The sequence below is a fragment of the Carcharhinus amblyrhynchos genome, chromosome 2 (assembly GCF_965287045.1).
Source record: "Carcharhinus amblyrhynchos chromosome 2, sCarAmb.v2.hapA, whole genome shotgun sequence".
Classification (NCBI taxonomy): Eukaryota; Metazoa; Chordata; class Chondrichthyes; order Carcharhiniformes; family Carcharhinidae; genus Carcharhinus; species Carcharhinus amblyrhynchos.
The window spans coordinates 127,216,391-127,241,378 of record NC_137325.1 but is presented as its reverse complement, the minus strand read 5'-3'; the positions used below and the strand labels follow the sequence as shown (position 1 = coordinate 127,241,378).

General features: G+C 45.5%; 1 protein-coding gene across 1 annotated transcript in view; it reads right to left on the bottom strand.

Annotated features, from left to right (window-relative positions):
• The window catches only part of adarb2 (adenosine deaminase RNA specific B2 (inactive)), a 665,338-nt gene that overhangs the window by 94,971 nt on the left and 545,379 nt on the right, over positions 1 to 24,988 (bottom strand). Inside the window, exon 6 of the mRNA XM_080217455.1 lies at positions 19,028 to 19,196. Within this exon, the coding sequence (XP_080073581.1) occupies positions 19,028 to 19,196 (169 nt within the window). The remainder of the gene's footprint in view (positions 1 to 19,027; positions 19,197 to 24,988) is intronic.

Below are 24,988 nucleotides of genomic sequence, written 5' to 3'. Positions count from 1 at the left end.
TGCTGCAGAGTGGATGTAACTGTGGCTGGAATTCTTTGGCGTTGCTCAGCCCACCATTGCTGCCAGCAAGAATGGAGAATTTGGCGCTCAACCAAATCTCCGTCCACAGCAGCGGGACTGGAGAATCCCAGCCGTAGATGAGGCTGGCCTACATTTACCTTTCATTTACTTATTTAAAAAAAAACATTTAGTATTTCCTCTGGACTTTTAACCCTTCAATTGCCATAAATCATTTCTCCCATTTGTGCTGCTTAAGAGGCATAAGTCGCAACTGTTATGAGGCTGAGAGTTAAGGATCGGATTTCTTGCTTATCATTTTCAAAATGGATGCTGGCTACAAGGTAGTTTCTCCCTTTCCCCTTGGAAAGCAAAACTCATTGGCCGTTCTCGTGTCTGCGTGGGTTTCCTCCGGGTGCTCCGGTTTCCTCCCACAGTCCAAAGATGTGTGGGTTAGGTTGATTGGCCATGCTAAGAAATTGCCCCTTAGTGTCCAGGGGTGCGTGGGTTAGAGGGATTAGTGGGTATAATATGAAGGGATATGGGGGTAGGGCCTGGGTGGGATTGTGTTCGGTGCAGACTCGATGGGCCTCTTTCTGCACTATAGGGTTCTATGAGTTCTATGATTTTAAAGGCACAGCTGCCCAAGGCTCGTAAGGTTGCACCCGAGGCCAAAGGAACATGCGTCCTGCGAGCCTCGCCTGCCCTGATTTCGGGGCGGCTGTGCTGGTAAAATCAGGGGCATTGTATTTCCGGATCTTAATTTACTTTCATGAAGCAATTCACATCAATTCAACTAAATTCCATTGATAAGGTTGGATCAGCTCAGCCAACCTCATTCTCCAGCACAGCTGGTTTGCCACATTGAAGATGCCAACTTCAAATTTGCTACATTGATTCCACACAAAGTTCCAACTGGTGCCTACTTATGTTTTGTACCAGCCAGCCTGAAGAATAGCAAGTTCAACACCTGAAACATAATCCAATTACTCCAACTCTGGTTAATTCTCTCTCTGCCTCATTTAATCCTTTTGTGAACAACTGTAGCTTTTCTCTGCTCCGCTGAAGAGCAGCTTGCATCCAAGAATTGAGGTTTCCTGAGGTCAATAAAGACCTATGTCTTTCACAACGTAAGGCTTTCTCTGCCTTCTTCTCTTTCCTCCTCCACTCTCACTCAAAGAAGCCTGGTCCATCACGCGAACCATCTTCCCACCCATCGACTCTTCCTGCTGCCTCGGAAAAGCAACCAGCATAACGCCCCCCCCCCCAAGACATTTTCTCTTCCATCTTCTTCTGTCAGGGACAAGCTACAAATGTATGAGATCACGTACCAACCGACTCAAGAACAACTTCTACCCTGCTGCCATCAAACTTCTGAATGGACCTACCTCGCATTAAGTTGATCTTTCTCTACACCCCAGCTATGACTGTAACACTACATTCTACACTCTCTCCTTTCCTTCTCCCCTATGTACTCTATGAATGGTGTGCTTTGTCTGTATAGTGCACAAGAAACAGTACTATTTACTGCATCCCAATACATGTGACAACAATAAATCAAATCAAATCAAAGATGTGCAGTTTGACTCCACTTCAAAAACACTATATTGGCTGTGAGGCACTTGGGACACCCTGAGGTTGTAAGGAAAGTGCTTTTATAAACACAGATTTTTTAATTTCTCTAGAAGAGCAGGGAAGTTGTCCGGACCCAATATTTATTTCCCAATCGACATCACAAAAATCAGATTACTTGTCATTATCATACTGTTATTTCAGGTAGTTTGCTGTATGCAAATGGGTTGCCACATATACTACTTTACAACATCAATTACACTTCAAAAGTATTCCATCATATGTGAAGAGCTTTGGGACATTCTGAACTCAGCAAAGCCACGATATAAATGCAAGCTATTTTCTCCCTTTCTTCAGCATTTTCTGGGGCAGAATCCCCCCTCTCAGGCTCCGCAGTTGAAAGAAAACTCTTAATTTGATCAATAAGCCACATCTCTGCCAACAGAAGCAGCATGGCAGCACAGTGGTTAACACCACTGCCTCACAGTGCCAGGGACCCAGGTTCGATTCCCAGCTTGGGTCACTGTCTGTGTGGAGTTTGCACATTCTTCCCCTGTCTGCGTGGGTTCCCTCTGAGTGCTCTGGTTTCCCCCCACAGTCCAAAGATGTGCGGGTTAGGTGGTTTGGCCATGTTAAAACTGCCCTTAGTGTCAGGGGGACTAGCTAGGGTAAATGCATTGGGTTATGGGGTTAGGGCCTGGATGACAATGTGGTTGGTGCAGACTTGATGGGCTGAATGGCCTCCTTGAGCACTGTATGGATTCTATGAGAATGGATAGGATTCTGGTGCAAGTCAATAATAAAAGTGACACAGTTCTACCTTTGGAGTTAAATGATATAGTACTTTGCACTACTATGAAACCGTCATTGGCTTCACAGCAATGGGAAATGTGGTACATTACTGGAGCCAAACTAACATGGGTATGCAATACAGTTTTGGCTATGAGACCATAAGACACAGCTTCACGTTGAACTTAGTGTAAATTCAATCACAATAAAGTGACTCTTCTAAGTTTTAAAACTAAATTTGAATTAGTTTCCTTGAAAGTCTGTGGGACCATTTTTGTCTTTTAATTTTTAAAAATGCTTGTTGAGATGTGGGTGTCACTGGCTTGGTCAGCATTTGTTGCCCATCCCTAATTGCCCTTGAGAAGGTGGTGGTGAACTGCCTTCTTCAACTGCTGCAGTCTCTGTGGTGAGGGAACACTCACAGTGCTCCTAGGGAGGAGATTCCAGGATTCTGACCCAGCGACAATGAAGGAATGGTGATATATTTCCAAGTCGGGATGGTAAGTGGCTTGGAGGGGAACTTGCAGGTGGTGGTGCTCCCATGCATCTGCTGCCCTTGTTCTGCGAGGTGGCAGAGATCAATGGTTCAGGTGCTCCCATGAAGGAGCCTTGGCGAGTTGCTGCGGTGCATCTTCTGGAAGGTACACACTGCTGCTTCTGTGTGTCGGTGGCTGAGGGAGTGAGTGAATGTTTAAGATGGTGGGATGGGGTGCCACAAAGCTTTGTCCTGGATGGTGTCGAGCTTCTTGACTGTTGTTGGTCTAATGTTAATGCATAGATCAGGAAAAAAAACCCTCCTTTGCTGCTTTCAAGTAGTACATGTAAGGTATAACTGCAGCGTGAGATGGTATTTAGAGAGTCGTAGAATTTTACAGCATGGAAACAGGCCCTTTGGCCCAACTGGTCCACATCGCCCACTTTTTACCACTAAGCTCATCCCAATTGCCCACATTTGGTCCATATCCCTCTATACCCTATAAAATACAAAATTGTAACACTTCTACTACTGCCTCTGGCAGCTCATTCCAGACCCTCACTGCTCTCTGAGTGAAAAAAATTGCCCCTGGATCCTTTCGTATCTCTCTGCTCTCACCTTAAACCTATGCCCTCTATTTAGACTCCCCTACCTTTGGGAAAAGATATTGACTATCTAGCTGATTTATGCCTCTCATTATTTTATTGACCTCAAAAAGATCACCCCTCAGCCTTCTACACTCCAGAGAAAAACATCCCAGTCTATCCAGCCTTTCCTTATAACTCAAACCATCAAGTCCCGGTAGCATCCTGGTAAATCTTCTCTGCACGATTTCTAGTTTAACAATATCCTTTCTATAATAGGGTGACCAGTGCTTTACACAGTTTTGAAATCTGAATTCTCTGAAAACTTATTTTAGACCTTTTTTTAGCATTGATTATTATCTCACACTTCATAGGGTGCATCTATTTACTGGATGGCCTTACATTTCGTGGAGTCTTCTCTTTCTAGACTTTACTGAAAGGGTTTCTGATATAAAAGGGACAATATCACATTGATGAGATGGGTTGACGATCAGTAAGGAAAATTTCAGTACTTCTTCAGAGCGCACAATATTAGATCACACTTTTATCAGCTTTCTTTGGTGAGATTAATGAAATATACTGCCTTCTCTGAACACCGTCAAACAAATAAAAAAAGTCCTTGATCAAAATATTTTAAGTTTATCAGGCTTGACACTCATTTTCCTCTCCAGGTATTTAAGTTTTTTGTCTGCTGTTCCAAACATGTTCTTGCTGTTCTGTTTATTTAAAGCCTTAGAAGTCTGGCTGAAAAGACCAGGGTTTAAAAAATGCTCTTTGCCTTCTGCAGGCTGTTCAAATGTTTATGTTTATTTATTAGTGTCACAAGTAAGCTTATATTAACACCGCAATGAAGTTACTGTAAACATTGGCGAGTTGTTGCACTCCGGCACCTGTTTGGGTGCATTGAGGGAGAATTTAGCATGGTTAATATACCCAACCAGCACGCTGTTCAGATTGTGGGAGGAAACCGGAGCACCTAGAGGAAACCCATGTAGGCACTGGGAGAACGTGCACACTCCGTGCAGACAACGACCCACACCAGGAATTGAACCTGGGTCCCTGGTGCTGTGAGGCTGCAGTGCTCATCACTGTGACACCGTGTTGAAAGGTGCTGCAAGGCTCCAGGGAAAAGGCAAGCAATTGGGATTATTTGGATAATTCTTTCAAAGAACTGACGCAGCTAAGATGGACAAATGCCTCCACTCAGTTCTGTACTGTTCTGTAACTCAACAAAATGTCGATTTTGATATTCCACATGGCGAACCCTTAGGCACGGCAAAATGACACAGGGGCCATCATTAGAAGTTGAAAATCTCGCCTTACTCCAATGTTATTACAACTCTTTCTCAGTTTAAAAGATTGAGTGGAGGCTTCCATTTTCACAGCCGCTGTGAGGGAGCCATTAGAAAGCTGATCTCTCAGCTATTCAGACATCCTGTTCATGTGAACAGCAAAATCAGTTCATGGTTAATGCAATTTCTTCTGAGCTGAACTCAGCAGTAGGCGAAACCCAAAGAGAGCAATGGATTTCCATACATTCCAAATCACTCAGACAAGAAAGACCACTTGCCTCTTAACCCATTAAGCGTTTTCCATTTGTCACCCTTCCGAGAGGTTTCCGTTTTGGCAATTTCAACCTTGGGAAAGTACCAAAGTCTATTTAATGTCAAACCAAATGCTCTTGTTTGGTGGGGAGCTTGAGGTGGCTTTTACAGCTGTGCGTGCAATCTGACTCCTAGCAGGCAGGTTACATTGCAAATCCTGGGCTATTTCATTCTGATGCTGGAGTATTTAAACATGCTGGATTACCATGACGTTTTAAACCTGAAGTTCGTGATTTGTGTGTTTCTTTTTTGAATTGAACCCACTTTTTTAAAAGAAGAAATTTAAGCAACATTCAGCCGCAAACATTATTTTGTTTACCGAAGTAGAGCTTCCCTTATCCAAACTTTGAAAAGTACTCCCCATTCATGTAACATTATTTTCAATTCTCTGTGGCTTCGTCAAACAAGGGTGCCCTTGGGGATGTAACCTTGAGTTGGGCAGCACCGAAACAAGGGCAACAACAAACTAGAAACTAAATTCTGCTCAATTTAATTTTCCGTCAAATTCACTTGTAGGCAAAATTAGGCAGAGTATAAGTTCTAACGGAAAGGTCATGGGTCTGAAACATTGGGCTAGATTTATCCACCCTTGTGGGAGGTGTTGTTGGGGGTGGGAGGTGGGCTGTGGGGGGAGGTGAGGGATGGGGCAGATCCCGATGGATCTGCCGGCTTCCATCCTGTGATTTTCTTTGCTGCGGTGCAGGCCAGTGTCGAGATGCCCTCTGGATCGCTGACCTGCGCGCATCCCCCAGTGCAGCTGCCACAGGTCCGGATTGCCACCCCTTTGATGGGCATTGCGTGGTCCACTGCTCTTCCTACTTGGTGTGGAGATGCCGGCGTTGGACTGGGGTAAACACTGTAAGAAGTCTGACAACACCAGGTTTGAGTCCAATCGGTTTATTTGATAGTAAACTCACAGTTTACTATCAAATAAATCGGTTGGACTTAAACCTGGTGTTGTCAGACTTCTTACAGCACTTCCTACTTGGACCATGAACCTGGAGGTGGGGCAGATTAGGGGGCTAGCTCCTTGAAGATTGCGGAGCTGGCCATTAGTGGGGTGCTGCTGTAAACCCCACTGCAGTGAACCACTCCTGGTGGGTGGAGAGGGGGGCAGGGAGACTCCAGCGGGCCTGGAGATATCAGTCTCGGGCTCGCTAATCAGATGTAAATTGCGATGAGAATAATTTATTCAACTCCGCGCCTACTTTGGGCATTGGAAATCTGGCGCCCGGAGACTCATGGAGGCCATGGCGCCCAGTGGGGAGCCTGCAAAATGGCCTCAGCTTGAGTCTCTTGGCCTGCTGCGCTGTTGGAGCATCGCAGAGGATTGGGAGGATCACTCCCCAGTGTTGTGGAATTAATTTCATTCCTTTCTCGTGATGTTGCAACAATGATCATATCGGCTGGGCATCGCTGCGCTGGGTTATTTTTCCTGCATCTCATAAAATACATTGTGTGGAATTTCCCCAAGTGCTAAAACAGCGTGTGAAAATGGGAACCCTCCACGCTGGTCTTTTGGGGGAGCTCTGTACTGCAATCTTCAGTTTCTCTGATGGCTGGGAGCTTTCCCTGTTGATTGAAGGGTGTGTGGCGGGGGGAGGGGTATGTACACCAGTGAAACTGGCTTCAGAGCACCCAACTGACATTGCACAGGGTGCCCCAATCTCCGAGTGAACAGGGAGACCTCTTCCCACCTCCCACCTCCCACCATGGGCATCTTATCCCCCCAGCACCTGTCATCAGCGGCGACATTGCTATCCTCCAACACCAGCACGGGCCACGGCATCAGGACCCTCCTGATGAGTCCCCTGGCTGACCCTCGACCTGCTCCCCCTCCCCACCCACCATCACAATCCATACTAGCACATCCCCCCATGCACAACCCCCCAACCTTACACACAACCTTCCCCACCCTACTGCTGTACAATTCCCCCCCACCCATCTCAGAGCCCCCCTTGCTGAGCAGCCCCTTTGTTGAGCCGGCAAGATTGCACCCATTGTCTAGAATATTGGTGAGAGGGCAATTGAATAGCGCCTCAGCCGGAATCCTACAGGTATCAGGCAGATGGGAACAATCAACTTAGCCACATATGTGTTTGTATGTGTCTACTCTCACAGAGCAGAAACCAGGCAGCCAGCCTCATACATACAGGCAGTCACACACACAGGTAGTCTGTCATAGAATCATAGAAACCCTACAGTGCAGAAAGAGGCCTTTTGGCCCATCGAGTCTGCACCAACCACAATCCCACCCAAGCCCCAACTCCACATCTCTACACATTTACCCGCTAATCCATCTAACCTACTACACATCTCAGGACTCTGAGGGGCGATTTTTTTAGCATGGCCAATTAACCTAACCCGCACATCTTTGGATTATGGGAGAAAACTGGAACACCCGGAGGAAACCCATGCAGACATGAGGAGAATGTGCAAACTCCACACACACAGTGGCCCAGGCTGGGAATCGAACCTAGGTCCCTGGAGCTGCAAAGCAGCAGTGCTAACCATTGTGCTACCGTGCTGCACACACAGAGGCGGCCAGTCACACACAAAGTGGTAGTCTTTCATACACAGACAGCCAGTTACAAACACAGGCAGCCAGTCACACACACGGGCAGCTAGTCACACACACACACACACACACACACACACACACACACACACACACACACACACACACACACACACACACAGAGCAGCCAGTCTCATACATAGACAGCCAGTCTCATACACACAGGCCATCACAAATACAGGCAGCCAGTGCCACACACAGGCTGCCAGTCTCACACACACCCAGATAGTAACATGGGAGCTGCCCAGCTCAACACAATTAACAGGTAAATAAGCTGACTGCTTAATTTTTATTAAAGCTTGAACATGGGCTTTGATTTAATCTTGCTTCTTCCTTCTGTTGGAATCCCCTGTCTCCCGCTGCCATTCAGGAATTCATCCCTAATTGATCCCATCCTGCTGCCTTCCTTAATCCATAATACAAACAGAGGTTTCTCGACACCAGGCGTTCCTGACCTGGTTTTGTTGTTTAACCTTGAGGCACTGAGGGACTGTTGATCACAGCTGCAAAGTGCATATTCTGCAACTTAACTACACTTTGAGGGATCAGATGGAAGGAGAGCAACCAATTATGTCCCACCAGTTGGGCCGTGGACTTTCCAGATTGTACTTTGCGCATTAATACTGCACAGTTACGACAGGGAAAAAGTGTGGCTTGGCAGAGAGACACAGCTTTATAGGAACAACAGATTGCATTAAACAATTATACCAGAGGCTAAGGCAGCAGCAAAATACTGCCTGCCGATGTTGGAAATCTGAAATAAAAGCGGACAATGCTGGATGTGATAACCCCCATGTGTTCCATGGGGAATCTCTAACTGAGAGATCGAACACTTTAGGCCTATACTCTCTGGAATGTAGAAGAATGAGGGGTGATCAAAATGAGGTATACAATATGGTAAAAGGTGTGGATAATGTAGATGTGGAGTGGATGCTTCCTCTTGTGGGGCACACAAGACAAGACGTCATAGTCTTAGGATAAGGGGTAGCAAATTCAGAGCAGAGTTGAGGAGAAACTACTTCTCACAAAGGGTTGTGAATCTGTGGAATTCGCTAGCCCAACGTGAGGTGGATGCTGGGACAGTGAGTAAATTTAAGGAGGAGTTAGACAGATTGTTAGCTGGGAATGGGTTGAAGGGTTATGAGGAGAAAGCAGTAAAATGGGGATGAGGAGCTCATCAGCCATGATCGAATGGCAGAGTGGACTCGATAGGCCAAATGGCTTAATTCTGCTCCTGTATCTTATAAGGTTATGAGCTTATGAATTCATGTCCCTGTGGGGCTCATTGAATATGAGTTTCCTTGGTGACTGGCAATGGTCTGCCCAGGTGGAACTCAACACTTGAGCCTTTTATAAGGCACAAACCTGGAAGGGTCTGTTGTCCCCAGTTGGAACTTGTATGAGAATTGTTGTTCTGGTTAGGACTTGTGCACCCTAGAGTGCAAAACCCTGGAAAGGGAAACCCCGGATGGCAAAATCCCGGGCGGTGGAATTCCAGAAGACAAAACCCTGGAAGGTGACTGAAAGAACATAAGAACATAAGAACATAAGAAATAGGAGCAGGAGTAGGCCATCTAGCCCTTCGAGCCTGCCCCGCCATTCAATAAGATCATGGCTGATCTGTCGTGGCTCAGTTCCACTTTCCCGCCGTCTCCCCATAACCCTTAATCCCCTCTCTTATCAAGAACCCATCAACCCGCTTTTTAAAAATATTTAGCGAGGCAGCCTCCACCACTTCAACGGGCAGAGAATTCCAGAGATTCACCACCCTTTGAATGAAGAAGTTCCTCCTCAACTCCGTTCTAAACCGCCTCCCCTTTATCTTGAGGCTGTGCCCCCTAGTCCTACTGTCTTTTTTGAGCGGGAAGAGTCTCTCCACCTCTATCCTATCCATCCCATTTGGGAGGTTGTTTGCTGCTGTATTAAGGACGGTGTATTTGCTGTTGACATCATATTAGCTTGTTGCTTTAATAATTAATCATCGTGAAATTATATTGCATTTAGACTGCAATTTATAATGCATTTGGATTGTAATTTATAATGTATTTGGGTTGTAATGTATTTGGATGAAGTGTTTAAATAAAAAGGAAGCTGGGACTTATGTATGTACGTCACGGAGTAGTGGCTTTATTTTGTGTTAAAAAAAATCCAAAAAAACCAAATTCAAATTGAATCCAATCCACGTCCCCACAAGAGAGACAAACAAGATCCAAGCTGACAGGACAAGGCATCTTGGGCTTGATCCGATGCTGAAATGGCTTTGAAGAATTGGGTTCAGTGTGGCCTCAGTTAAACCTCATTGACTATCCTGATCATGGACTCTACCCTAGCCTGAGAGATCAACCATTGATTCTCCCCTGCTGGGTAAGTATAAATACTGTTCTTTTCCAGTTGGGCTTCCTGAGTTATCACACTGGAAACACTCAGCAGGTCTGGTAGCATCTGTGGAGAGGGGAACAGAGGGTGGGATTTCCTGCCCCCTTTTTAACAGCAGTGGCTGCATATTCTGCAAAGTATTTGAAGGTCCAGCCTTTTCAAATGCTGTTTTTTGTCTCTGCTGGTATTAATTGTTTAAAGTTCCTCATTCAAAGAGTAAAGAAAGAACAAAGAAAGGTACAGCATAGGAACAGGCCCTTTGGCCCCGCAAGCCTATGCCAATCATGATGCCCTAACTAAGCTAAAGAAGAAAACTATCTACCCTTACTCAGTCCGTATCCCTCTATTCCTTCCCTATTCACGTACCCATCCAGATGCCTCGTAAATGTTGCTAATGTGCCTTCCTTTCAACCAGCTCCAATGGCAATGCATTCCAGGCACCCACCACTCTCTGTGTGAAAATCTTTCCCTGCACACCTTCTTTAAACTTTCTCCCTCTCACTTTGACCCTCTGTGGCCCTTGTAATTGACGCTTCCGCCCTGGGAAAAAGCCTCTGCCTCTCCACCCTGTCTACGCCTCTCATAATTTTGTAAGCCTCTATCAGGTCTCCCCTCAGCCTCTGTCTTTCCAGTGAAAACAATCCTAATTTATTCAACCTCTCCTCACAGCCAACTCCCTCGTGGCCAGGCAACATTCACGATTGAGTGTGGATTGGTGAATGGGTAGGTGGGTGGGTGAATGACATGGGCAGGTGGCTGAGGTGAGTCATACAGCCTGGGTGGGGGGGGGGGGGGTCATATTCAGATGTTCAGGTGGCATCGGGTTAGGTTGGGAGCGGTAGTCAGGTGATTGGGGTAGTTGGGTCAGGTGGTAGGGTGGTCAGGTGGTCTGAGGAAGTGAAGAGTGGTATTTAGCTGGTTGGTGCCGCTGGGGTGGCACCATGAAGTTACCCAGGTGTTTTAAACAGTTGAACTTTTCCAGGGCTGGTATCAAGGTAAATCTTGTGTACTTGGCCCAAGTTGCCAACTCTCGCTCGAACTTAACTTAATTCATCTGAGGAAAAGTCATTGACTTGAAACATGAACTCTTCCTCGCTTCACAGATACTGCCTGACCTGCCGAGCTTTTCCAGCATTTTCTGCTTCATGAGGAATTCAAAAGCTCCAATTCCATCCAACACAAACAACTCGACTGCATCAATGTGCAAACTCCGAACCCAGTGGAAAGTTCCTGGCCTGAGACAAAAGTGTGGGGAAAGGTTTTGGCACAAATGTCATTCGACTGCTTTGCGGCTAGACTTTAGGAATTCTTTGATGTGATGTGAGGTCACTGACTGGGCCAGAGTTTATTACCCGTCCCTAACTGCCCTCCATTTCAGAGGGCATTTCAAAGTCAACCACATTTGTTGTGGATGTGTCTCAAAGGTTGTCATGTAGGCCAGACCAGATAAGGATATCCTTACTTAAGGACATTAATGAACCACATGCATTTTTACAACTGCTGATGGCCTCATTGTCAGAGAGTTATAGAGCAATACAGCATGGAAATAGGCCCTTCAGCCCAGCTAGTCCATGCTGCCCTCCCAGCTAGTCCCAGTCGCCCGCATTTGTCTCATATTCCTCTCAGCATTAGATTTTTAATCCTAGAGTTTATTAAAATGGAAATCAAGTGTCATCATCTGCCGCAGTGGGATTTGAACTCAGGATCCCAAATCTTGCTCTGGGTCTTTGACTTACTAGCTCAGGAGAATCATAGAATCCTTACAGGGCAGAAAGAGACCATTCAGCCCATCGAGTCTGGCCCTATCCCCATAACCCCATGCATTTACCCTTGCTCACCGCCCTGACACTAAGGGGCAATTTAGCATTAACCCACACATTTTTGGAATGTGGGAAGAAAACGGAGCACCCAGAGGAAACCCACACAGACACAGGGAGAATGTGCAAACTCTGCACAGACAGTGACCCAAGGCTGGAATTGAATTTGGGTCCCTGGTGCTGTGAGGCAGCAGTGCTAACCGCTGTGCCACCGTGCCACTGGTAACACTGCTACCATACCCCAGTCTCTCCCTACTCATGTTATTGAATCTGTCAGATGCCTGTTAATCACTGAACTTGAAAGGGAGAATTGGAAAAATGTCCAAAGGAAATCCTTGATTTGATAAAAAAAGGTTTAAGCATAAATAGTGTTCTTTCCGCTCGAGGTAAGGAAAGAAGTTTGCATTCACGTTGCGCCTGAAAGAACCTCAGGATGTCCTGAAGTGCTTTCCACCCACATCTTTAAAATGTTCTATTTCAGGAAATGCGGCTGCCAATTTGCACAGAGCAAAGTTCTACAAACAGCTATGGCTTGTTGTGAATGGGCATCTGAGATGGATTTGTATCCTTTTGAATGGTCAGTCACTGCCACTGATAGGTGAACTAGTGCCTGCTCAGGGAGGAAGGTTTTAAGGTTCATCCTGAAGGAGGAGAGGGGCAGAGAGGTTGAGGGAGGGAATTCCAGAGCTCAGGACCATTGGCTGACTGTCAATGGACAAGTGCTATATTGGGTTTTTCCTAGTCATCTGGACAGTCAAAATCATCATCAGAATACGTTTACTTCTGGTGCTGGCTTTAATAAAGAAAAACTCTGTAAAATATGAGGAAAGCACATGGAAATGGTCACTCCAAATTACTTGGTGAAACAGAGATATGGGAACGCATTGGAAGCTGAGAAGAACAATGGAACTGTAATTCTATGAAGAGGGTGATATATAATAAGTTTAAAAGGAGAATTTTATCTTTGTAGTTTAAAGTATAACTTGCCTATGAAAATAAAATGGTGTTTAGTCAGTAATGCATTTGGTCATTTATTATAGTAAAAGTTTTAAATCATGGAATCTGGTCGTGTAATTCTTTCAAGCTGTAAATATAAATCTCTTTTTAAAAGTTATTGGCCTCAATGAAGATTGTAACAAAATTACCATAATCACCAATTATCTGACTGTTCAATTGTTGCAGGTGGCTTGGCATCATACCCTAAAGCAAAGAATTTCTAAATGGTTCACGTTGCTGTACTTTTTAGGAGTGCACTAAGAATCCTCAACATTCACCTACTAAATTTAAAGCAATGTTACCAGTTGTAAACACTTGTAGATTTTTCTAGATTTCAGGATTTGTCCACCAATGAGAGATGTGACATCTTTGCAGGACAAAGGAGACTATATGCCACATGGAAGTCAAGTACTCAAATGAACTGATTTATTCTGGTTTTGATTAACTTACATATTTATGTAAAAGGCCACAAGAGGGTGCTATTGCACCCCTCTTTCCTAAATGAAAAAGTTACACAATGTTCCAAATCCATACAACTTTTACACATTTCTTGTTTCAATTTATTTACAAATCCAGCTTAGCCTAAAGGATGCAATGTTCCTTGATTTAAACTTTCTGAACTTGGGGAAGGGCCTTGACACATTTGAGCCCGGATCTGAGGAGACTTTTTCTCCAACAAAGACTGGTTTTGCCCTTCCATTGAATTGTCCACTTCATCAGAGGTGTCTGCCTGACTCTGACTCGGATCCAATGATGTGGAGATGCCGGCGTTGGACTGGGGAAGGCACAGTAAGAAATCTCACAATACCAGGTTAAAATCCAGGAGGTTTATTTGGTAGCACAAGCTTTCAGAGCACTGACCTGATGAAGGGGCAGTGCTCCGAAAGCTCATGCTACCAAATAAACCTATCGGACTTTAACCTGGTGTTCTGACACTTCTTACTGACTCAGATCTGAACTGGTTTCAGGCATCACTTGTATTGGAGTAACTGTTCTACTCGCATCCCAACTATCCAATTCATCAAGCACATTTGATTCCTCCCAATCCCTTCTTCATTGTAGACATCTGAAGATAAAACATGATCCATATGTACAAACCCAACCTTCCCACTGCCAAATATCATGTGTGAGGACCACATATTTTCACAATGTTTCCTGGTAGCACTTCAATCATTTATGTTCTTTCACTTTAACCTTCTTATTCAACATCATAGTTCTTCTTGCTCTGCCTCTATCGTGACTCTATTTCTGTCTGGGCTGTTTTTCTTCTAATGACTGATTTAAATGTGGCTTCAATCATGAAAACCTCGTTCTCGGCAGTTTTGTAAACTGGTGTTAGTATGAGGTGTAGAGTCATAGAAACCCTACAGTGCAGGCCCTACTCACTATCCTTACATATTTACCCACTAATCCATGCATCTCAGAACACTAAGAGGCAACTTTAGCATGGCCAATCTACCTAACCCGCACATCTTTGGACTGTGGGAGAAAACCGGAGCACCTGGAGGAAACCCACGCAGACACGAAAAGAATATGCAAACTCCACAAGACAGTGACCCAAGCCAGGAATCGAGCCCAGGTCCCTGGAGCTGTGAAGCAGTGCTAACTGCTGTGCCACCGTGCCATGTGCTACTGTGTGTTACAAGAAATTAGCAAAAGATTCATCAGTTTGTGATTCAATAACAACTGACGTTTCACCCAATTTGTAACTAGCATTTTTTAAAAAATTCCCTGAACAATTTTTACAGCACATACTGCTGCTTTATTTGAAGCAGAATAATACAGTAGAACAAATAGGACCCAGGCATGGGGACTGTAAGTGGCCCATTGTTCATGTACTCTTGAGGGGGGGAAGGTGAGGAATCAGGATATTGAATTCGATGATCAGCCATGGTCAAAATGAATGGCGGAGCAGGCTTAAAGGGCTGAATGGCCTAACCCTGCTTCTAGTTTCCATGTTTCTATGTTTCTTACTCTAGAGTATCTCCACTCCCAAATGTGGCGTGATGGCACAGTGGTTAGCACTGATGTCTCACAGCGCCAGGTCCCAGGATCGATCCCCAGCTTGGGTCATTGTCCGTGGAGTCTGCAAGTTCTCCCCGTGTTTCCTGTGGACGCTCCAATTTCCTCCCATAGTTTAAAAGACATGCTGGTTAGCGTGCTTTGGCCGTGCTAAATTCTCCCTCAGTGCACCCGAACAAGCACTGGAACGTGGCGACTAAAGATTTTCACAGTGATTTCATTGCGGTGTTAATGTAAGTCCACTTGTGACACGAATAAATAAACTTAATTTTTGAAGGCTCTGACATTTGGACCGAAGCTGTCTCCTAGGAAACAATTCTATTTGTGTTGCTAGGACACCTGAGTGATGGAGGGAGAAGCTGCACAAATGAAAAAGATCTGTGACCAAACCATCTCCGACAAACTGTGTAAAAGCAAAATCCTGTGGATGCTGGAGATCTGAAATAAAAATAGGAAATGCTGGAAAGGGTCAGCAGGTCAGGTAGCATCTGTAGGAGTTTTGAATAAGAGACATATTGGGTTCAAGATGTTAACTCTGTCTGTCTCTCCACAAGCTCCCTCTTGCAATAAAGTCCATGGCCAGAGTTTTACCTGCACGGCCACCCTGGAGTCAGGTCAGGTGAGGCTCGCTGAACGGCATTCTCTGTCGGCCTTGGGTGGGATCTTACAAGCCTCAGGCAGGCAAGGCTGCCTGGCTATCAGGAACCCCTACAGTGCAAAAGGAGGCCATTTGGCCCATCGAGTCTACCCCGACTCTGCAACAGATCATCTGATCCAGGCCCACAGAGGGCGGCACAGTAGCACAGTGGTTAGCACTGCTCCTCCACAGCTCCAGGGACCTGGGTTTGATTCCTAGCTTGGAGTCACTGTGTGGAGTTTGCACATTCTCCTCATGTCTGCGTGGGTTTCCTCCGGCTTCCTGCCACAGTCCAAAGATGTGTGGGTTAGGTTGATTGGTCATGCTAAAATTGCCCCTTAGTGTCCTGAGATGCGTAGGTTAGAGGGATTAGCAGGTAAGTGTGTAGGGACATGGGGGTAGGGCCTGGCTGGGATTGTGGTTGGTAGAGACTTAGTGGGCCGAATGGCCACTTTCTGCACTGTAGGGTTTCTGTGATTCAGTCCCAATGCCACCTCATTCCCTTTACCTAATCCTCTTACCCTACACATCTTGGGACAGTAAGAGGCAACTTAACATGGCCAATCCACCTATCTTGCACATCCTTGGAGTGTCGGAGGAAACCAGAGCACTGGGAGAAAACACACACTGACACACAGGAAGTATGTACAAATCCCACACAGACAATCACCTATAATGATTTTAATCAGACAATTGAGGTTGGCCTGTTTGAATATGAACTCCCTGATTTGGGTCAAATTTTTGGCCCAATCAGGGGGCCCCATGCTCTGTCCTTAAACTGGCGTGTCAGTTCCTCTGGCACTCGGATGTAGACTGCATACTGAGAGCCCTCTGTATATTGTTGTTGGATCTGGTAAATAAAGGAATTTTGGTGAAGGGACTTCTGTCTCTGAGGACATATTACATCACCCAAGGCTGGAATCGAACCCAGGTCCCTGGAGCTGTGACAGCAGCCGTCATCTGGGTCACTGTCTGTGCGGAGTCTGCTCGTTCTCCACATGTCCGCATGGATTTCCTTTGGATGCTCCGGTTTCCCCCCATTGTCCGAAAGACGTGTTGGTTAGGTGCACTGGCCATGCTAAATTCTCCCTCAGTGTACCTGAACAGGCGCTGGAGTGTGACAATGAGGGGATTTTCACAGTAACTTCATTGCAGTGTTAATGTATGCCCACTTGTGACACTAATAAATAAACTTAAACTCAATCTGTCATTTACATTAATTTGGGGAGAACAGAAACTTTAACCAAAATCAGACACGTTTGTTTTAGGGAACTGAGATTAATATATTAAACAGTAGTATTGAATAGTCTGTTAATACAACATTCCCTCCTTAACTGGTCATCTGCTGAGTATTTTCAGCACTTTCTGTTTTTATGTCAGACGACAACTTTTGGGTTGATCGAGGACCACCTTTGACACTGGTCGGTATGCCTTTTCCCCGAGCCTGTCATTTTCAGTAATGTGCTAAAACCTGCCCTCGATATGGAGGTTCTATGGGTTGAGCCATTCCGCCTCCCCAAATGTGGACATAGATGGCTTAGAACAAAGAAGAGTACAGCACGGGAACAGGTCCTCCGGCTCTCCAAGCCCGCGAAGATTGTGGAGGGAGGAAAATAAAAGTCCTTTTATTTATAGATATTCAAAGTTGACGGTGTAAACAGCTGTTTTCTTCCTCTTCTTCCCAATAGAATTGAAGTGCCCAGGTTTCAACCTCTCGGTCTAATCATCAATTAGCGATAACACAAATTTCCTTGCAAAGTCCTTTCACTGCCATTAGCTGTTTGGCTGTGAAATGTGCCTTAATTGATTGGATGCAAGAGAAAGGAAAATAGTTTGTGAATTATTTATCCTCCCGGTATTTGTTTATCGTAATAAAATGCATTTTTGTTCTCTTGTTGTAGATCATCTGATTAAGGAGCAATCTATTTGGAACAAGCATTTGCTATCGACAGACCAGTTAAGGAGGGAATGTTGTATTTACAGTCTATTCAATACTACTATTTAATACATTAATCTCAGTTCCCTAAAACAAATGTGTCTGATTTTGGTTGAAGTTTCTGTTCTTCCCAAATTAATGTAAATGACAGATTGAGTTTAAGTTTACTTATTAGTGTCACAAGTAGGCTTACATTGACACTGCAATGAAGTTACTGTGAAAATCCCCTCATCGCCACACTCCGGCGTTTGTTCAGGTACACTGAGGGAGAATTTAGCATGGTCAATGCACCTAACCAGCACATCGTTTGGACAGTGGGGGGAAACCGGAGCATCTGAAGGAAATCCATGCAGATGTGGGGAGAACGTGCAGACTCCGCACAGGCAGTGACCCAAGCCAGGAATCGAACTCGGGTCCCTGGTGCTGTGAGGCACTGTTCCACCATGCCGCACTGCACTGTGGGTGTACCTGCATCACATGGACTGCAGCTGTTCAAGAAGGCAGCTTACCAAGGGTAATAAGGGATGGGCAATAAATGTGGGCCCAGCCACATTCTTCAAATGAATAATAAAAACATTTAAACTGTTTGTTGCTGGAAATATATACAATAAAAGTGATGATGTGCAAACAGGTATGCTCCGATTGTGAAATTAGGTGCATATTTCTGAGAAAGAGGAAGCTGCAAAGTTGCTTTTTGAGCCTTGGAAAGGTAACCATGGCAACCTGCTTATCCACGGAGCACCTCACATTGCTCACACAAGCATTGAGAAAAGTGAATCGTGCTGTTTGACCATTTCCAGTCCCTCCTCCATCCCAATTCCTAGACTATTTTACAAATGCAGGAGCTGGCAGGAATCCTGAACTCAGGTTTTCTTTTAATTCTGGGGTTTGGGCATCACTGGCTGGGCATTCATTGCCCATCCCTAATTGCCCCTGGACTGAGTGGCTAGCCTGGGCATTTAATAGTCAATGACACTGCTATGGGTCTGGAGCCACATGAAGGCCAGACCATGTAAGCATGGAAGATTTCCCTCTTTAAAGGAGATCAGTGAACCACTGGATTTTTATGATAATGGTTTTGTGGTCATCCAGATTTTTTTATTGAATTCACATTCCACCACCTGCCCTGGCGGGATTTGAACCTGGGTCCCCAGAGCATTTCACTGGGTCTCTGGATTACTATTCCATTGATAATACCACCAAGCCATTGAACTGGGGTAAGTTTTGTGGAGTTGTCGTTACTCGTGGTGTGTATTGTTTAGACATTATTAAGCAGGCTTGTAGAAGTTGCCAAATGTTTATTAGGATTACAGAATCATGCAGATATTTACAGTAGAAGGTACAGGTATGGAGGGGACATCTTGACATGCCAGCCATGTGATTGAACTATTCACTGGAAGGCGCTTGGACACCTTCTCAGACAGAGAGGAAATCAGAGCACCCGGAGGAAACCCATGAAGACACAAGGAGAACACACAAACTCCATACAGATAGTCACCCAAGGGCAGAATCGAACCTGGGTCCCTGGAGTCGTGAGGCAGCAGTGCTAACCATTGTGCCATCCATCTGGACTACCCCTCTGGACCATGTGACAGAGCAAAGGATCAAGAAGAACAAGAAGCAGCATGCTTGTTTTCTCCTTACCTTAAATGAAGTTCCAGCTGAGAGTAAAGGAAACGAAGAAAAGATCTCCGAGCCACAATTTCAGCATGGCAATCGTTAAGCGTTAGACCCTGGTTGCTAATGTATTCTCCGTTTATACATTTTGTCCCCGTTGACAGTGCAACAACCTGGGCCTCCTTCGTGTTCAGACCTGTAAGAGGAAACATCGACGAAAAAGAAAGTGTTTTGCTTCACAACAATATAAGTGGACAGGATTGTCCTTAATCGGAACAGAAACAGTTGCTGTAGGTGAGCAATGAATAAAATGGCTTCTTTCTGTTGTCCAGTTTAACCGGGGAGTTTGTGGAATTTTCCTTTGGACAGAGAAACTGATAAGTGCATTCATGAAGGTTTCTCCCTGTTTGGTATTCCGAGCAAAAACCGCAAGTTGTTTTTGAATGCATTTAAGATATCACCATGCGTGGCAGCCAAAGTCCTTTCCTCTGTGTACTCCACTTTTTAATCACAAGACAATTACAGATAAGGGAGGCCATTTTGAGTTCATTCACCCAGAAATGTGTAAAATCCCCCACTGGCGTATCCAGCTGGTTATTAAATGATTACACGCCTATTCTCTCCACTACTCTACCCAGAGGGTCTTTTCATGTATGTTGGCCACCATGGTATGAAGAACTTCCTGATAGCAGTTGTAATTTTTCCCTCCCCTAGATTAAACACGTTTCCCCTCATTCAAGTTACTTCAGAATAAATATCTTTTCACCCTGTTAACTATGTTATGTACTTTCATAAGATCATTGCTCAAAGGCCTCATCCGGGCAAAATCCCACCCGAGGCCCACGGAGATTTCCGCTCTGCGAGACTCGCCCCTCCCGATTCGGGGGCAGGTGAGGCGGCAAAATTCCAGCCTAAAAGTTTTTTCCAGTCCGTCTTCCTAACTCAGGCCACTAATACTAGGGATCTACTCTGCTCACAGAATGGAGAACGCAAACACCTTCCTCTTCGAGATTTCAAGCCACGAAAGCCGCTTTGTCCTCGTTTCGACACCTCCGCGAACACGATCAGCAAGACAAGTTTCACCGAAGGGGATAAAGGCTTTCGGTGTCAAACCTTCCAATGAGCTTAGATGCCAAGTTAGCGATGGAATCCCAGTTTCTGCACCTTGACAGCACACCGCACCTGAGCGGGGATAACTTTTGATGGATAACTTCTCAAATCCACTAAAAGAGCTCAAATTTCTGGTCTCCAAAATTACCAGAGGGACAATCCGAACGTCTGCACTAAGATGCATGAACTATCTGGAACATTCTTTGCAGAGATTGCAAAGCTTTTAGGATCTGCACTCCTAAGCTTCTGATTCCAATTCCTTGCTTTGCCCTGGTCTTAATTTGCGCCATCGCAGCCACAAATCAGAGCACATTCAAATCTCCAGCTTCAGAACAACCACAGCAATCATATCCACACAGAATCCTGCGACTCAAAGTCATTTTATCCCACAGTGTTCAATCACTGAAATTCTTTCACGATGGGGTCAAGTAATTTGATTTGATAGTTTAATAACAACAACCAGTTCTATTTATATAGTAGCTTTAATGTACTGAAATGCCCCAAGATGCTTCACACTGAACCATGTAAGGCGATATTAGGTCAGATAATCATTGCTCATGGAATCTCTGTAGTGCAGAAGTAAGTCATTCAGTCCATTGAGTCTGGACTAACCACAACCCCACCCAGGCCCTATCCCCATATCCCCATGCATTTACCATAGCTAGTCCTCTTGACACTAAGGGGCAATTTAGCATGGCCAATCCACCTAGCCCCCATATCTTTTTGGATGTGAGACGAAGCTGGAGCACCTGGAGGAAACCCACACAGACACGGGGAGAACATGCAGACTCCACACAGACAGTGACCCTAAAAGAGATAGCTGAGGAAATTGTGAAGGCACTGGTGGTGATCTTTCAGGAATCAATGCAGGCAGGGTGGGTACCAGAGGAACTGGAAAGTAGCTAATGTAATGCCGCTGTTTAAAAAGGGCAACAGACAGGAAATTATAGACTGATTAGCTTGACTTTGGTCATTGGCAAGATTTTAGAGTTCATTATTAAAGATGAGATTGCAGAGTACTTGGAAGTGCACAATAAAGTAGGACAGAGTCAGCACGACTTTGTCAAGGGGAGGTCATGTCTAACAAATCTGTTAGCGTTCCTTGAGTAGGTAACAAGGAAGTTAGATAAAGGAGAAGCAGTGAACGTGATTTATTTAGATTTCTGGAAGCCTTTGACAAGGTGCCGCATAGGAGACTGTTAAATAAGTTAAGTGCCTGTGGTGTTAAGGGTAAGATCCTGGCATAGATAGAGGATTGGCTGACTGGCAGAAGGCAGAGACTGGGGATAAAGGGATCTTTTTCAGGATGGCAGCCAGTGACTAGTGGTGTGGCTCAAGGGTCAGTGCTGGGACCACAACTTTTCACAATAGGTGTTAACGATTTGGAGGAAGGAACTGAAGGCACTGTTGCTAAGTTTGCAGATGATACAAAGGTATGTAGAGTCACAGGTAGTATTGAGGAAGCCGGGGGTGGGGGGGGGGGGGGGCGCTGCAGAGGGACTTGGACAGGTTAGTAGAGTGGACAAAGAAGTGGCAGATGGAATACAATGTGGAAAAGTGTGAGGTTATGCACTTTTGAAGGAGGAATGGAGACATAGACTATTTTCTAAATGGGGAAATGCTTAGGAAATCAGAAACACAAAGGGACTTGGGCGTCATTGTTCCAGATTCTCTTAATGTGTAGGTTCAGTCGGCAGTTAGGAAGGCAAATGCAATGTTAGCATTCATGTCGAGGGGGCTAGAATACAAGCGCAGGGATGTACTTTTGAGGCTGTATAAGGCTCTGGTCAGACCCCATTTAGAGCATTGGGAGCAGTATTGGGCCCCATATCTAAGGAAGGATGTGCTGGCTTTGGAAAGGGTCCAGAGGAGGTTCACAAGAATGATCCCTGGAATTATGAGCTTGTCGTATGAGGAATGGTTGAGGAGTCTGGGTCTATACTTGTTGGAGTTTAGAAGGATGAGGGGGGGATCTTATTGAAACTTACAGGATACTGTGAGGCCTGGATAGAGTAGACGTGGAGAGGATGTTTCCACTAGTAGGAACGACTAGAACCAGAGGGCAAAACCTCAGGCTAAAAGGATGATTCTTTAAAACAGAAATGAGGAGGAATTTCTTCAGCCAGAGAGTGGTGATACTGTGGAACTCTTTGCTGCAGAAGGCTGTGGAAGCCAGGTCATTGAGTGTCTTTAAGACAGAGATAGATAGGTTCTTCATTAATAAGGGGATCAGGGATTATAGGGAAAAGGCAGGAGAATGGGGCTGAGAAATATATCAGCCATATTGAATGGTGGACAGACTGGATGGGCTGAGTGGTCTAATTCTGCTTCTATGTCTTATGGTTTTATGGTCCCTGGCACTGTGAAGCAGCAGTGCTAACAACTGTGCCACCATGCCACCCGATGAGGAAGGTTTTAAGGAGTGTCTTAAGGGAGGAAAGCTAGGTAGAGAGCTGTAACACCATAAGACACAGGGGCAGAGGTAGACTATTAGAGGTAGGCTAATGGTAGACCATTGAATCTACTCTGCCATTCAATGAGATCTTGGGTGTGATTATTCTGGCTATTTCCCTGGCGGGATCTTCTTGCCATTGCTGAACCCTATCGTGAGCTTTCCGCTGGTGGGAGGGTAGAATCAATGGGAAGTCCCATTGACGGCGGTGGGATCAGAAGATCCTGCTCGAGCCGACTCCCACCCAGGTATGCCTGAAAATCCCCCCCCCGTGACTGATCTGCTGTAATAATCCTCAACTCCACTTTCCTTCCTCATCTCCATGGCCCTTTATTCCCTTACTGATTGAAAATCTGTCTATCACGGTTTTGAATATAATTCATGACCCAGCTTCTCCGGCCTTCTGCGGTAAAGAATTCCACAGATTCAAAGAAAAGTAATTCTCAATGTTGAATAAATGGGGGACCCCTCACTCTGAGGTGCTGTCCTGTGGACCGAGACTCTCACGCAAAGGGGAACATTCAGCATCTACCCTGCCAAGCCCAGAGAACCCTCTGTAAGGAGGGTAGTCCAGAGATTACAGCAATAGGTGGGGTGAGGGGGGGATTGGTCTGGTTGGGACTGGGGGAATGTATTTCACAGGGTTGATCTGTCCAGGCGAGGCAGCATTTTTGTTAATCTGGTACTGGATTCCGGGAGCAGTCTGATAATTTAGCAACAGCGAAGAAACTGGGGGCAGTGGTGCTGAACTGGAGCTGAGCTACATTTGCAAACTAATGGTGTTTCTTTCGACAATGTCACCAAAAGGCAGCATGTAGACAGAAGGGGTTAATGATAGATCCCTGATGGTCACTGCAATGGTGCAGGATCAGGAAGAGAGCCCATTATAAGTGGTTACATTTAGATAGATAAGAATGGACCCGAGTGAGAATAGTCCCAACCAGCTGGGTGACAGTGGGGAGATGTTAACAGAACCATAGAATCCCTACAGTACAGAAGGAGGCCATTCAGCCCATCTAGTCTACACGGACCATTATCCCACCCAGGCCCAATTCCCATAACCCCTCATATTACCCCTGCTAATCCCCGTGACACTATGGTTAATTTGGCATGGCCAACCAACCTAAGCCGCACATCTTTGGAGGAAACTGAAGCACCAGGAGAAAACCCATGCAGGCATGGGGAGAATGTGCAAACTCCCCACAGACCTGAGGCAGGAATTAAACTCGGGTCCCTGGCGCTGTGAAGCAGCAGTGCTGACCATTGTGCCACCCTTAGGTGTTGAAGGATGATAATGTGGTCAACCCTGTCAAAGGCTGCAGACAGATCAAAAAGGATGAGGAGGGTACGGTCACATTGGATGTCATTTCAGATTCAGATAAGCGCTGTTTCGGTGCTGTGATATGGATAGAAACACAGAATCATACAGTGCAGCTAAGGCCCTTCGGCCCACTGAGTCTGTGAGTAACACCTGACCTCCCACCTAATTCCACTTATCATCACTTGGTTGACAAGATTGGAACGATTCAAACATGGAGTTCCAGGAACGATGGTAACAGACTGGGGAGGGGGACAGTAAATTCAAGGATCTTGGAGAGGCAACAGCAGTTTGAGTTGGGGCAGTAGCTTGCAAAGGTGATGGGGTTGAGGGTTGGTATTTTGAAGGACAGGGTGATGGCGCCATGTTTACAGAGAAGAAGGACAATGCTTGACGGGCGAGAACAGTTTACAATATTGACTAACATGGGGGCCAGGAGTGGGAATTCCCTTATTGTTATTATTCTTCTCTCAGCATGCTGCCTCAGGCATGTACTGGGCAGAGAAGGACTGCTGTTGCTAATCCCTTCCTCTTGCTGAGCTTCCACATGGGGAGTGCTCTGATATGACAAAGTGAATTTGAATTGCAGTTGAAGATCGAGTCCTGCAGATGGCAGGCTGTTCTCTTTTTGTTGCTGCTTTCGGACTATTGACAAGTACCACTGAATGAACAGGAATGGATGTTGGGCTTGTTCCCCCCCACTTCCACTCCAGGAGGTCACTGCAATGGAAACTGAGCATAGTCCTACTTTATCTCTAAGGATCAAAAAGTAGTCCAGCCCTGGGTGATGCAGACCTGAGGTCACATCAGAGCTTTCAATCTGATGATGATGGATTCAGGACAAAGTCATAGTCATCTAGATTTACAGCATGGAAACAGGCCCTTCAACTTGTCCATGCCGCCCTTTTGTTTACCATTAAGTTAGTCTCAATTGCCCACATTTGGCCCATTTCCCTCTATACCCATCTTACCCGTGTAACTGTCTAAATGGTTTTTAAAAGACAAATTTGTATCTACCTCAACTACTACCTCTGGCAGCTTGTTCCAGACACACACCACCCTCTGTGTGAAAAGATTGCCCCTCTGGGCCTTTTTGTATCTCTCCCCT